The 13,051-nt window shown below is 55.0% G+C and overlaps 3 protein-coding genes across 10 annotated transcripts in view; 2 read left to right on the top strand and 1 right to left on the bottom strand.

Annotated features, from left to right (window-relative positions):
- Positions 1-275: 275 nt before the first annotated feature.
- SCLY (selenocysteine lyase) lies at positions 276-5,307 on the top strand. Of its 3 annotated transcripts, none has more exons than XM_015870996.2 (12): positions 276-540; positions 612-712; positions 816-957; positions 1,233-1,360; positions 1,460-1,624; positions 1,969-2,075; positions 2,358-2,394; positions 2,771-2,854; positions 3,009-3,111; positions 3,282-3,357; positions 3,947-4,147; positions 4,774-5,307. In XM_015870996.2, exons 1-11 carry the CDS (start codon positions 378-380, stop codon positions 4,104-4,106), a joined length of 1,266 nt encoding a protein of 421 aa, XP_015726482.1. In that variant the 5' UTR covers positions 276-377; the 3' UTR covers positions 4,107-4,147; positions 4,774-5,307. The 3 variants fall into 3 exon arrangements, with proteins under 3 accessions (XP_015726482.1, XP_015726481.1, XP_015726483.1); XM_015870995.2 differs by having other exon boundaries at positions 5,045-5,307; XM_015870997.2 differs by having other exon boundaries at positions 5,101-5,307.
- Positions 5,308-7,053: 1,746 nt separating this feature from the next.
- On the bottom strand, positions 7,054-11,958 carry SLC35G2 (solute carrier family 35 member G2). 6 transcript variants are annotated; one of them, XM_015870989.2, is made up of 3 exons: positions 11,845-11,958; positions 9,505-9,578; positions 7,054-8,856 (listed from the first exon to the last, which is right to left on the bottom strand). In XM_015870989.2, the coding sequence occupies exon 3, from the start codon at positions 8,837-8,839 to the stop codon at positions 7,604-7,606; it is 1,236 nt and encodes a 411-aa protein (XP_015726475.1). In that variant the 5' UTR covers positions 8,840-8,856; positions 9,505-9,578; positions 11,845-11,958; the 3' UTR covers positions 7,054-7,603. The 6 variants fall into 6 exon arrangements, with proteins under 6 accessions (XP_015726475.1, XP_015726474.1, XP_015726472.1 ...); XM_015870988.2 differs by having other exon boundaries at positions 7,054-8,861; XM_015870986.2 differs by having other exon boundaries at positions 7,054-8,861; positions 9,505-9,746.
- Positions 11,959-12,249: 291 nt separating this feature from the next.
- The window catches only part of STAG1 (stromal antigen 1), a 150,080-nt gene continuing 149,278 nt past the window's right edge, over positions 12,250-13,051 (top strand). Inside the window, exon 1 of the mRNA XM_015870971.2 lies at positions 12,250-12,412. The gene's annotated coding sequence lies outside the window, so the exon portion shown is untranslated. The remainder of the gene's footprint in view (positions 12,413-13,051) is intronic.

Here is a 13,051-nt window from a genome sequence, read left to right on the forward strand (position 1 = left end):
AGGAGCGGCGCCACGGGGAGCGCGCGGCCACGCCCCAACCACGTGATCCCCGGCGGGAGGCTCGGCGGGGTCCCGCGCGGCGCCGCCCGTATCCGATTGGCCGCGAGGAGCGCGCCGCCTGCCAGGGGCCAATGGGGGCCCGCGAGTTTGGGAGCCCTCGGCCAATGGGGCGGGCGGATTGACGGGCTCAGGGAGGCGGTCGCCGATTCGCTGCCGCGCGGGTGTTGCTGTCAGGCAGCCAATGGGGGCGATTGGCGGGAGGGGGCGGCTGGGGGCGGCGCCATTGGTGCGGGTGAGGTGTGAGGAGCTGGGGGCGGGGACGTGGAGCTGCGGCCTGGAGCTGAGTGAGCGCCCCGCGGTTACAGGGTGCGACGGCGATGGGCGCCGAGACGGAACAGCCGGGAGAGGCGGCGGGCTGTGCCGGCCGCAGGGTGTACCTGGACCACAACGCCACCACCCCGCTGGCCCCCGAGGCCGCCCGGGCCATGGACGAGGCGGCTCGTCAGGCCTGGGGCAACCCCAGCAGCTCCCACCCTGCAGGTAACGCGGGGGGCGGCGCCGGGCTGGGCGCGGGGCCTCGGGAAGTGGAGCTGCAGGGCTGTGTCCCGCAGGAAAGAAGGCCAAGGAGCTCATCGAGAGCGCCCGGGAGAGCCTGGCGAGGCTGGTGGGGGGCCGGCCCGAGGACATCGTCTTCACTTCGGGGGGCACGGAGGTGAGGGCACCTGGCAGTGAACGGCCCCTGTCTGTGAGCGGGGAGGATCGGGAGAAAGGTGCTGCACATCCCCTGAGTCCTAACTCTGCCCTCCCTTCTCCAGGCTAACAACATGGTCATCCATACGGCCCTCAGGTACTTCCGAGAGAGCCAGGGCCAGGCCGTGCCACACATCGTGACATCAAACGTGGAACACGACTCCATCCGCCTGCCACTGGAGCAGCTGGTGAAGGAGTGCCTGGCAGGTGAGTGGGGTGCTGGGGGAGGGATGGGATGGGATGGGATGGGATGGGATGGGGGTGTTTGGCCACAGCTGCCCTCAAATGGCACAAACTCCTGACACTGCCCACAATTCTGCAAGCTGAGTGTGGTAGCTGACTGGCATTAGACACTACTGACCCAAGAGCTGCGGGACTGTCAGCTTAGCAGCTGCCCACACAGCCCTCCTGTTCTTCATTAGTGTTTGAGCAGCGCTGTGGGGCTTCCCAGCAAACCTGGGGACTTGTGTCTTATCTTGCAGAGGCCACCTTTGTGCCTGTGTCCCCACGAAGCGGGCGGGCCGAGGTAGATGATGTTCTCTCTGCAGTGCGGCCGACCACCTGCCTAGTTACCATCATGTTGGCCAATAATGAGACAGGGGTCATCATGGTGAGTCTCTGGACAGCAAGTGGGATGGGATGCAGACAGGAAGGGTTTTTAATAAGGGAGAGGAAATGGTTCCTCAGGTGCGGACTCCCTTTCTGTCAGCCTGTTGCAGAGCTGAGCCAGCATATCCGTGCCCTCAACCAGAGGAGAGCGGTGGAGGGGCTGCCCAGGATCCTGGTGCACACAGATGCAGCACAGATGATTGGCAAGGGACGTGTGGACGTGCAGGAGCTTGGAGTGGATTACCTCACTGTTGTAGGGCACAAGGTATGGCCCTACTCATGAGGCCCAGACACTATTTGCGTTTGTGGATGTCTCTGTTTGGTCTGCCCAGGGCAACTAGCAGAGTATTGCTGGAAGGGCACAGCTGTGGGTTTGCAAATATCCCAGACATTGAGATCCCAGCAAATCCCCCAGAAGCTGAGCAGAGCTGGGTGGAGGGGGTCCTGCCAGTCAGGGAGATCTGTCTGGAAGGGAAAGCAGGAGGTGACTGTGGGCTGAGGACAGCTCTGAGGTGCACTCAGTTTGGTTTAGGCAGCTGTCTGTCACCAGGGCACCTGGCACTGTGTCTGCAGGCTCACTGAGTTTTTGGTTTTGTTTTTTATGTGCAGTTCTATGGCCCACGGATTGGCTCACTGTACGTGCGTGGTCCTGGCACCACCACCCCACTGCACCCCATGTTCTTTGGAGGTGGGCAAGAGAGGAATTTCCGCCCAGGGTAAGGTGGCTTCAGCAGCAAAATTACACTGGGCTGCTCAGCCTGAGCTGAGGTATCAGCACTGTCCATCTCCATCCCTGGGTTGGGGAGATGGGTTGGTGTGCGGGAGCTTCATGTACAGGCTTTGCATGAGTGGAACCATAGGATGAGCTGTCCCCAGCTGCATCAGAGAGCTCCCTGTCAGTGGTGAGGGGTCCGGTCTGGGGAGTGTTTGTGTCCTGAGACTGGAGGGTTGACCAGAAGGTTCAGCTAAATAAGTCACTGCTCACTCTTCTTTTCCAGCACTGAGAACACGCCAATGATTGCTGGCCTTGGCAAGGTGAGTTGGAGGTAGGTGAGAGGTTCCTCATGGCTGCTGCCGGGCAAAGCCAGCATGGACAGAGCCTTTTGTACTCCTCAGTCTTTAAAAATGACATACTGAGTGCAAGAGTTGAACTCCAGGAAAATGAGATGGGAGTTTCTGGTGCCAGCCTAAGAGGCTGCTTCAAAGTACACACTGCAGACTTTGCCCTGCAGTCTCCTTAGCAGTGGGGCAGTCACAGCTAATGCTGCATGGGGCACTGAGCACCTGTTGGGAGACACAGCAGGTCTGGCAATTGCTGAGGTTGTTCCTGGGCTGCAGTTGCATGCTAGGGGGCTGCATGTGGAGGGAGCTGTGTGGAGGTTACTAACAGAACCTGTCTGGGTCTTTTCAGGCCGCAGAGTTGGTGAGCAGGAACTGGGAGGCCTATGAAGCCCACATGCGGGATGTTCGGGACTACCTGGAGGCCAGGCTAGAGGTGAGAAGATCTGGCTCCTGTTGTTTCTCCCCTTCCTGGGTCTCAGCCTGCAGAGGGCAAAGCCCTGAGGGGGAGTGAGTCTGTCCTTCTGGCCCAGCCACCTCCTCACCAGGACACAGCTGCTCGAGTTCTCACAGCCCTCTGATTTCTCCAGGCATCCTTTGGGAAGCTGAGGATCCACTTCAACAGCCAGTTTACAGGCTCCAAGCGACTCTGCAATACCTGCAATGTCTCCATCTTGGGCTCAGGCCTTCAAGGTAGCTCTGTTCATATGTCTCCTTCGTCCGATTTCCCCATTGTGTTGCAACATGCTGCATGCCTGAGACACATGGGAGCTCAGCCACGGCTTGGGCATAGAGATTAGCTGGGCAGCGAGTCTCAGAGGGAGACGGGGCACTGAGAGACTTGTGTTTTTTGTGTCTTGCAGGGCGCAGGGTGCTGTCAAACTGTAAGACCCTTCTCGCCAGTGTCGGGGCTGCCTGCCACTCTGAGAAAGGAGATCGGTAAGCAGTTGACCCTAGCAGGGCATCTATTTGTAGGGGAAAGGGTGGGAGAGAAGGCAGAGAAGAGGACTGCGGGTGGGTGTAGGCATCACTGCCCTGCAGCAAAGGGAGCACAAAGCTTTCTAGAGAGGGTGAAGGAAGTCATTGCAGGAAACACAGCTGGAATGCATGACTGCTGCTGGGAATGATTTTGTCTGTCTGTGGGAGTGCTCCACAGTGCCTGGCACTGCCATAATAGAATCTACCTCATGTCTGTGTGGGTCTGACTCATCCACTCAAGCCCATGTTGGGTCCCCAAGGGACTCATTTGATTGCATATGGGGACAGAAAGTCATTTTGTGCTGATCTACAGCAATGCCATCTAGAGTTGCCAGGCCATGGGAACACTGGGGAGCTTCCTTCTTGGAGGAGAAAAGCCAGATCTGCCACAGGGAAACAAGTTGTGTGGTGCAGATGCCTTTGGAAAACAAGTGGTTTTCCTGGAGTGCATCTGTACAGCTGTGATCCTTATTCGGGCTCTGTGAGGCTGTCTGGTGATGCGTTTTCTTGGTCTTCAAATTAAACCCACTCATCCCCACATTTGTTTCAGGCCCTCCTCGATTCTGCTCAGCTGTGGGATCCCCTGCGACATAGCACAGAACGCCTTGAGGCTGAGTGTGGGACGAGACACCACCCGTGCAGATGTGGACCTGGTTGTGCAGGACCTCATGCAGGCTGTGGCACAGCTTGGCAAGGACCAAGCCTCATAGGCCCCAGGAATCACTCCTTGCCCATCACCCATGTTCTCGGGGTAGGATTATGCTCTGCTTCACTCCTGGGTGCTGGCTGTGGCAACTGCTTCTATGTTGGTTGTGCAGGGGCAGAATGGTGACCTAACTAATGACCTAACTAGCAGGCCTCTGCTAACAGGATTTGCTCCTCCAGTCTTAAGTCCAATCTTCTAACTCCATGGCTGCAGACTGAGTCAATTTGGAATCGGGGTTTGCAGGAATAATCTTCTGCCTGACAACCCAGCCAGACTGACCCAGCCTCCAGCTTGGGGTCATTGTGAAAGTGGTGGCTGGAGGAGGAAGCAAGAGCGTCTGTTTCAGCAGCACTGTGCTCTCGGGTCTGCTTAGCTGTCTACTGCTTTGCACTCACAGTGATCTTAGTATGGCTGGTTTGCCTCCACAGCTTGTGCTGCCTTAGCAGAAAAGCTTGCAAGTGCGTGCTGATGGCAGCAGGGAGCTGGGGGCTGTGCTGAGGAGATGGCTTTGCTACTCTGGGGCTGGGGCAGCTCATCTAGTTCTCGCTAAGGACTCTGCCATCCCTATTGCATGGTGCAGACATTTTGGGAGCATTGCTGTCAGGCACTCCTTGCTTGCCAGCACATTTCTGCATGTGTCAAAGAGTCTCAGAGCTTGGCTGCCTCCACAGTATAACAGGCGTGGAAGCCATAGGAGCTGAAGGCTTTTGCACTGGTTGCTTTCCACAAAGGAAGCTTTCCTGCTGTCTGATCACTGAGAGGAAGAAAGACCATCTGTCCCAAGGAGAAATGAGTTTATAGCGACACAGCAAGAGGCTGGGCTGGGCCTTGTGCTGCTCCTGTCAGAGCTCTAAGGCACAAAAGTGTTTTCTGGCTGGGAAAGTGTTGGGTACAGCTTTCCCAGCACTGTATTGCCTTACTTGCTCCCTGTCCTTCCCACAGTGGGCAGAGCTCCTGTTGCTGGCTCCATGTGCTCTGAAAAGAAATGGCTGTTGCAGGTGCCCCAGTGTGTGTCAGTGCCCGAGGAAACGTGTCACCCCTGTGTGGCCAAGGAAGTTGTTGCTGATCACTGACATTAGGAAGACACGGGTGTCACTTGAATTGGGAGCATTGTACCCAGCCTGACTGATTTCAAGGAATCTGGTCTTTTGATATTCATAGGAATAAAAATGATTGCCATTGCTGTGGCATTTTCCCATGAAAAATGTATTTTCCCTGGTGTTTTGGGGGAAGCTGGACTGGTTGAAGTCATAAGAGGGATGGCTTTTCCCTCTGAAAACACTGGTGTCCCAGAACCACCGGAGGCACAGTCTGCTGGCACAGGGAGGTATCTGCTGATCCTGGGCACAATGGAGCTGTAACTACAGGGCTCCCCATCTGATGGCAGCTGGCAGGGCTCACAACCCAGTAGTGCTGGGGAGTGGGCAGGGAGGGGGCAGCAGGGGGTTACTGGTTACTAACAGGTACTGGTTACTTCCTTGTGCTGATGTTGCCATTCAGCAGGGAAGCACAGGGCAGCAATAGTGACATACTGGGATATACATGGGTGTATTTTCAGAGGCCAAAGTGTGCTGGGACTGCTTAGGAACTATGGTAAGAACAAAGCCTTCAACTTCTTGCCTTCTGGTTTCCTTCTGGTCTTATTCTACCGGGATCAATTGTGCCTCTCAGTGGCTGAATAGCTCTCAACTTTGAACACTTTCCTATTTCAGAAAGTCCCTGTCCTCTGGACAGCAACTGGGCTCATCATGCAGATGCCAGCCCAAGACCCAGCACTGTGCCCTTGTTAGGGAGACAACTTGGGGGCATTTTGAACTTGTGATAGAGCATGCCTGCCACCTGCCTTTCAGTTGCCTCCCAGATATTCTCGATACCTGGAACAGCATCAGTGCGTTTACTGACACCTACTACTAGGTGGCTTTGCACCCACTCCTCCCTGCTACCGTGGTGGGCTCAGGAGCCTGAGGCCCCTAGGGCCAGAGTGCCCATCTGAGAAAATACTGTGATATCTTGTCTTTATTATTCTGTTTTCAGGGAGTCAGAATCAACAGACTAGTAGTGTTCTTTGTCATCAGACTGTGTTTACCAACAAGGAAGAATTATTTTCTCCCTGTTCAGAGACCCAGATTCACTCCTTTCCAACTGCTGATGTTGTTCACTAGACCATATACACTAACAGCCATTTCTGGTAAGCAGCAATGGCTTCCTCCTTGCCTGGTGGGCACAGGGCACAAAACAAACCCATTGTGTGCTCAGACTCCTCCTGCTGTGCCTTTTCAGCTGGCTCCCAGCAGCTCCAAGGATTTCCCAGAAGGATGAGAAAGAGCAAATGCCTCTGATACCTGACCTCACGTTTCTTAATGATGGTCACAGCAGAGTAGGAAAGATGTGCAGTAGGGATTAATGCAATTACTGGGCTGCACTTAATTGCAGAAAGCACAACTGTGGATACATATTCTTAAGATGCTGGTCTTTCTTAGCTGTTAGCAGAGCCAGGAATGCCGTCTGTAACTATGACACCCCACTGCTTTTTGTCCATTTAATTTCTAACGGAATTGTTGGGAGCCAAGCACACTGACTCAGAAAATTATTGAAAGGAGACTAAGCTTGCAGTATTTCTCTGGGCTGGAGAATGTGTTTAAGGCTGACTGTTCTGGGAATGGTTCTAACAGTCACTAGATGCATACCAGGCTGTTTCTTGTAAACACCATTGCTCGCACCTCAGTCTCAAACACAGCCTTTATTTTTCCCTCTCTTGCTTAACAGTAGAAACCTCTTTTGGAGAAAGTGGTTCTAGAGAAGGAATACTGCCCTGCTCCAGAGGTAGATCTTTTATTATCAGGAGTCTTCCTGGAGCTCCCTTTCAGAGCTGTGGCACAACTGCAGATCCACATAAGGGCATGGGGGAAAGACAGTTCTAGAGGTCTGGACTTCCTGTGTCAATTCAGATAGAAGCTTAACCACAGAGCACAGAAAGCTTTACTGATACATTCTTTTGTATATGTATACATGGAAACGCAAGTGATCATTACAGAGATATTAGCATTGCTTCATTTGGAATACTACAGTCACAGCATAAACAGTGTTACAGAGGATATGAACACCCTGGTTGACCATTTTAATGTTTTTACTGCTCGTTTTCCTATCACCACAGTGCACGTTAATGACAGTTGCCAGTGGATCCCCCTGTCTCTGTATTACATTAGCAGTGAGGCAGTAAAGGCCTACAACTTGTCCTGTGCTCCACCACCCTCTGTGCTGGAGACAAATATCCTTTCCTCACACGACAAACAGTGATTGTATGCGCTAGAACAAATCCACCTGTCCTGGAAGTCTGGAAGTACCAACATTGCTACATCAGCTGTGAAGTTACACAGTAGAAAGAGGACCTGACCAGTACACTAAAACACAACAGACTTGGAATACATTACTTTCATGTGGTCGCACACATAACAGATACAACAGTAGCACATGTCCAGAACTAGACAGCAGAACTGCAGTTCATTTAATGGAAGAATCTACAATCTCCTGATAATCTTGCCTTCCTAAATTCTTCCAGGACAGTTTATAACACGCAAGGAAAAAAACACTAACCAAAATAACTGCTCCCCCAACAAGATCGTAAGTACCTGGCAAGATGCGCAGCACGATGAGCTGCAGGACCATGGCAATGACTATCTCTAGGTGCTGTACGGTGCTGACCAGCGCAGGGTGGAACTTGCTCAAGGCGTAGTAGACCCCCAGGAAGGCTGCAGTGGAGCACAGGCAGATGGCCAGGAGATAGCTCCAGGTTTCTCCATCCAGCGGGACGATTGGCTCTTGAAGTAAGAACATGGTGGATGCTCCCCACACCGTTCCTGTCCAACTAAAGGTAAATAGTGCTGTCCACATGCTGATGTTATCTTTGATTGACCTGTAGACTATCATGGAGAGAGCAGTGGTCAAACCTGCCATCACAGTCATGGTGTAGCCAAAAGCTTCCTTCCAGGTGCTCAGCAGAGAGTTTTCTTCCTTAACGATGTTGGGGATCATGACCAGACAAACACCAAACACGCTGCCAACTACCGTAACTATGTCTACGTAAGCCATTCCTTCATCTACCAGCAAAAAAGCCAAAATGGCGCTGAACACTGTAGTGGTTGCCCTCCACATAATGGTCCCATTACTAGGGGGAACTATAGAGAAAGAGGTATAAGCACAGGTAATGGAGATAACGTTGCAGACCCCATAGAAGAAGAGCCGGAGCCTGTAACCTTTGGGGCCAAAGGGTGGCTCATGGTAGTAACACACAGCAGTAATGGACAGCACCTGTAAGACTGAACGGATGAAAATTAACTCAAGTGATGGCACTTTGGAACGATCAGAAATTAATCGTGTAATCAGAGCCACGCATCCATGAGCCACGGCTGATCCAAAAAGGACTATCCACATTTTCCTTGACTGCAGTATATTTCCTTCAGGAAGGTTCTGGGAATGCCCCATCTCACTGGGTTTGGGCAGCTGTGCTGGCTGAAGCTGCGTGTCTATCGTACCAAAAAAGGTCCTTTCTCTTTTTTTCCCAGCATTCAGTAGTCTTGTCTTTGGACTGTCCTCCATAAATACTCCCGTGTCTTCGTTACCATCTTCATATCCCTCTTCTCCTGGCTGGGGATAATGAGACGCATATTTCACTGTCACCGTGTTGGGATGGATTTTCACTCGCTTTTTGACTGGATATTTTTGGGAAGATGAATCCATTTTCTCAGAGCAATGTCCTGGTCTCAAGGGAAAAATAGGGATGCACCATTATTTTCTATTTCACAGACACTGGGAGATTCATTAATATGTAAATGCTGTTTACAAGCTGCTTTTATGAGCCGTGTCCAAGAACACGTCGATTGTTCTTGGTTTTGCTAAAGCAAAACGCCATTTTATTTGCCAATCCTTGAAAGTGACATACTCCCATTACGTATGGGTTGTATAACGTCCCAGTCTATCTATATTCTAATGAGAAAGTTCTCTCACTAAAGCTTTTTGGACAGAAAATACCCTGCAATGAATTATACTTGTTAATTGCTTGCTAATTTTATAAGATTACAGAAGTTTGGCAGGAGATGACAGCCTCACTTATAAACCCACAACACAGGGAAACAGCATCCCTGAGCAAGTCAGCATAGGCAGTGTATGAATAAACAACACGTTTCTGAACAATACTTGACGATGTTAAAATACCCTCTTTTCACATCTTATTGCCAGTGACTGACTTTGCAACAGAGTTGTTCTTCACGTCTCATTCAATGTTTGTTTTGTTGCTCCACCTGCACAGACAGCCCTTCCAATGAGGCAGCAGCAGGGAAATGGAACCTTCTTGTAGGAGGCACCACAGTGCCCCACCAAATAAACCAACAAACCCCAGACTTTACCTGCTCTTGAGAGGTTTGATTCCAAGCCAGAAGAGGAAAACACTTCTGTGTCATCTATGTCCTTCTCCACATATCTAAACAGAAACAGGGAGAGCTCTGATACCAAATAGAACACGGTACAGCAATCTTAGCAAAGAAAGTAACACTCGAGGCAGGCATGAGACATCCTGACTTTGTTCCAAGTTGACTGTTGGAGACGTGCTATGAGGCTGCGCTCCTCTGGCCCTGGCAACACTGGAGCACTGTTAGGAAAGGGAAAAAAAGGAAAAAGCTTAACCCCTTGCCTATACACAAGAGAAGCTGTATCCCACCTCCTAGAGTGAGTTGTTGGTAGGGGCAGAGAGGAGTGGGGCTGAAAGTGCACCCAGGACACCACTAAGTGGTAGAGGAGGATGCAGGGTTCCCATTTTGTACAGTATATATCCTGCAAGAAACCTGAGAGGCACCAGCCAAAATGCCAAGGTGAGTAAATAGAGGATAAGAGCAGCTGCACTCGAGGGCAGTGTGAAAACCCATCTGTCACTGAAATGAAAACAACTAGAATCATGCCCCAGCATTACCTGCTGCTGCTAACACTTTTGTGTGGGGAAGCTGTTAATTTCAGATTCGTTTAACAAGCAAATGCAAAATGAACAGGATGAGTCCAGGCAGGCGGTGCCTCTGACAAGCACAGCTTTTCCTACCTAGTGTTCTGTGTTTTACACTCACTATTGTCCTCCCCATGTCTTAAAACTCAGATCTCGATCTCCACAATGCACGGAGAAAGTGGGAGGACAGAAATGCAAACAGCACACAAGAGTTATGATGTGTTATTATGTGAGCAGCAGCAGATCCAACCTGTGTAAACTCAGTCCTCTCACCCAGACACAGCTGAGCCCATGCTACAGCTCATGGTTCATGGAAAATAATCACAACACCCCCCCGGCAAAATGCATTTCTCTCACTATTGGCAGACTGCAGTATCTTCCCTTCCTCCTGAGTTTGGGTTACGTTTTCTTCCAGCAAATACAGAAAAGGAAATAGAAAAGAGATGAAAGGCATTTGCACATGTAGTGCTGGACCTGTGTATTGCATTCAGAGAGCTCCCCGGAGGGAAACAAGGGCTGATGGGCACGTAGCTCAAAATGGCTGCACGGCTCAGTGCTCCCTTCAGCACTGGCAGCCTGGAGGTCTGCAAAGCAGAAAGGAGAACGTCAGAAATGAGAAGTAAAGGGAAAAAATAGCTGGAGTGCTTCAGTCACTGCTGCATTCTATTGACTCCGGATTGGGTTCATGCTGGATGCTCTGCTGTTTCATGCTGGATATCTGTTTGTACATCTGCGTTTAACAGTGATAGTTTCGGAGGGGGCTGAGATGGGTGCACATCCCAAACACACAGCGGTCGTCCTGGGCACAAATCTACAACAAATGGAAGTTAATACAGCTGTTGCAGGAAACTTGCCGCTTCCTGTAACGATGCATTTTGCGGTGATCTCACGAAGCTTGTGGGGCTTTTTCTGCTTTGTCTCCAGAGACATAAAATGGTTTATTTGCATTCCTTCTGAAAAAAAAAGAAGTCGTTTGATTTGGAATGCAATAGACCAGGAGCTGGCAATTAAATCCAGAGATTTCACACAGCACAGCAAAATAAACTCCTGGTTCAGACCCCGACCTGACACCCCTCACAGCCACCCGTACAGACTGTCAGCACGGAGCACTGGGCTCCCAGCGCTGTGCAAATGGTCCCAATGGACTCCCTGCATGTCACACACCGTCAGCACAATGCACACCACCACTTCTTTTCTCAAGGAACCCCCTCCCCACCCCTGCTGTCAAACGACACATGGCAGGTAACACTGATGAGCAGCTACGGAGGGACGCGCTACAAACACGGAGCACCTTCATCTTTCCAGCCGGGCGGTCTGCGCACATCAGTCCCGTTATTAAAAACCACGATTATTACAGCCCTTATTACAGCGCAGCGGCTCCCAGCGGAGGTGTGTGCTGCTGGCTGAGCAGGTGGCAGCAGCACTGACGCGAACGGAGCTGGTCGGCGAACGCCGCGATGCTCATTCACCGCTTCCGACGCTCCGCGCGCCGCCCGGCGGTACCGGCACAGCCCGACAGGACGGCACAGCCCGGCGGTACCGGCACAGCCCGACAGGACGGCACAGCCCGGCGGTACCGGCACATGGACGGCACAGCCCGGCGGTACCGGCACATGGACGGCACAGCCCGGCGGTACCGGCACATGGACGGCACAGCCCGGCGGTACCGGCACAGCCCGGCGGTACCGGCACACGTTGCTGCAGTTCCGTACCCGGTCGCCCTGCCGTCCCCGCCGTTCCCGCGGTCACTCACCGCAGCCGTCACACCGCTCTCAGCGGCCGCCGCTCCGGTCCCGCATTCCGCCGGCCCGCTCCCCCCTCCGCCCTCGGGCGGCATCGCTGCGGCCTCGCCCCCGTCTCCCGGCGGTGCCGGTCCCGCCCCCCGGCCGTTCAGTCGCGACATCCCTCCCGCCTCCCTCCTCCCGTCGCCGTGACGACGCCCCGCCCCCTCGGACACGGCGGCGCCCTGGCGGCGCCACGCGGGCGCGGCGCATGCGCGTGGTTTTCGCGCGAAAGACGTTTGCGCGCGGTTCGTCGCGTGCCGCCGCCCGCCCCTTCCCTCCATCCCGCCCCGCCCCGTCCCGGCGGCGCGGTGCACTGTCCGCGCTCTGCCGCCAGGGGGCGCTGGGGGTCCGGCGCGCGGCGGCGGCTGCGCCATTGGCGGTCGGAAATGCCGCCAGATGGCGGTTTAGGATTGCGGCTCCGGTGAGCGCGGCCCCCGCCAGCGCCGCCGCCCCGGCCCCGGCCCGCACCCGCCCGGACCCCGCGCGCCAGCCGCTCCGCAGGCTCCCGGGGCGCCGCCCGGCGCGGCGCGGCCCGAGGTGAGCGGGCGCGGGGGAGGGAGGGCGCTGAGGCGCCGATCCAAGATGGAGGCGCGAGGGGCGGGGGCAGCGGGGCCGGGGCCGCTCGCTCGCTCGGTCTCCGCGGCGGCCGGGCCGGGAGCGGGCGCTGCCCGTGCGAGGAGAGAGGAGAAGGGGAGGGGAGGGAAGAGGAGGCGGCGCGGGGCGGGGCGGCTCCTGCCGGAGCAACGGGTCCCCCGGGCGCGGCGCTCTTCGCCGCCATCTCATTGTCCCCGCCGGGGCCGCCGGGGGCGCGGGGCCGAGCGCGGCGGGCCTCTCCCCGCTGCCGGGGCCCGGCCTCCGTCGAGGGGCGGCCTCGGCGTTCCCGCGGCTCGGCCCGGGGCCCGCCCCGGCGGCGGAGCGGGAGCCGCGGCGGGGAAGGGAAAGCGGCGGGGGCCGGCGGCGCGCGGGCTGGGCCCGGCCCGCGGGAGGGCGGCGGGGCGGCTGGCGGGCGGCCAGGGCCGGGGCGGGGCGCGGGGGGGAAGGGGGGCGCGGCCCGGGGCCGCCGTCGCCGCTTCGGGAGCCGGGAGGTGGTCGCCGTGCGAGGCCCCGCGGGGGGAGCGGTCACGGCGCGGCGGGCTGAGCTCCGCGCTGCGGGCCCGGTGCCGTGCGCTGCGCTGC

The sequence above is a fragment of the Coturnix japonica genome, chromosome 9 (assembly GCF_001577835.2).
Source record: "Coturnix japonica isolate 7356 chromosome 9, Coturnix japonica 2.1, whole genome shotgun sequence".
Taxonomy (NCBI): domain Eukaryota; kingdom Metazoa; phylum Chordata; class Aves; order Galliformes; family Phasianidae; genus Coturnix; species Coturnix japonica.

What these genes read in the sequence shown, in the direction of transcription:
- SLC35G2 (XM_015870989.2), bottom strand. Translation starts at nt 8,839, where the DNA reads ATGGATTCATCTTCCCAAAAATATCCAGTCAAAAAGCGAGTGAAAATC.
- SCLY (XM_015870996.2), top strand. Translation starts at nt 378, where the DNA reads ATGGGCGCCGAGACGGAACAGCCGGGAGAGGCGGCGGGCTGTGCCGGC. An exon ending in TCACTGTTGTAGGGCACAAG is followed by an intron (nt 1,625 to 1,968) that starts GTATGGCCCTAC and finishes TTTTATGTGCAG; the next exon opens with TTCTATGGCCCACGGATTGG. An exon ending in CACTCTGAGAAAGGAGATCG is followed by an intron (nt 3,358 to 3,946) that starts GTAAGCAGTTGA and finishes CATTTGTTTCAG; the next exon opens with GCCCTCCTCGATTCTGCTCA.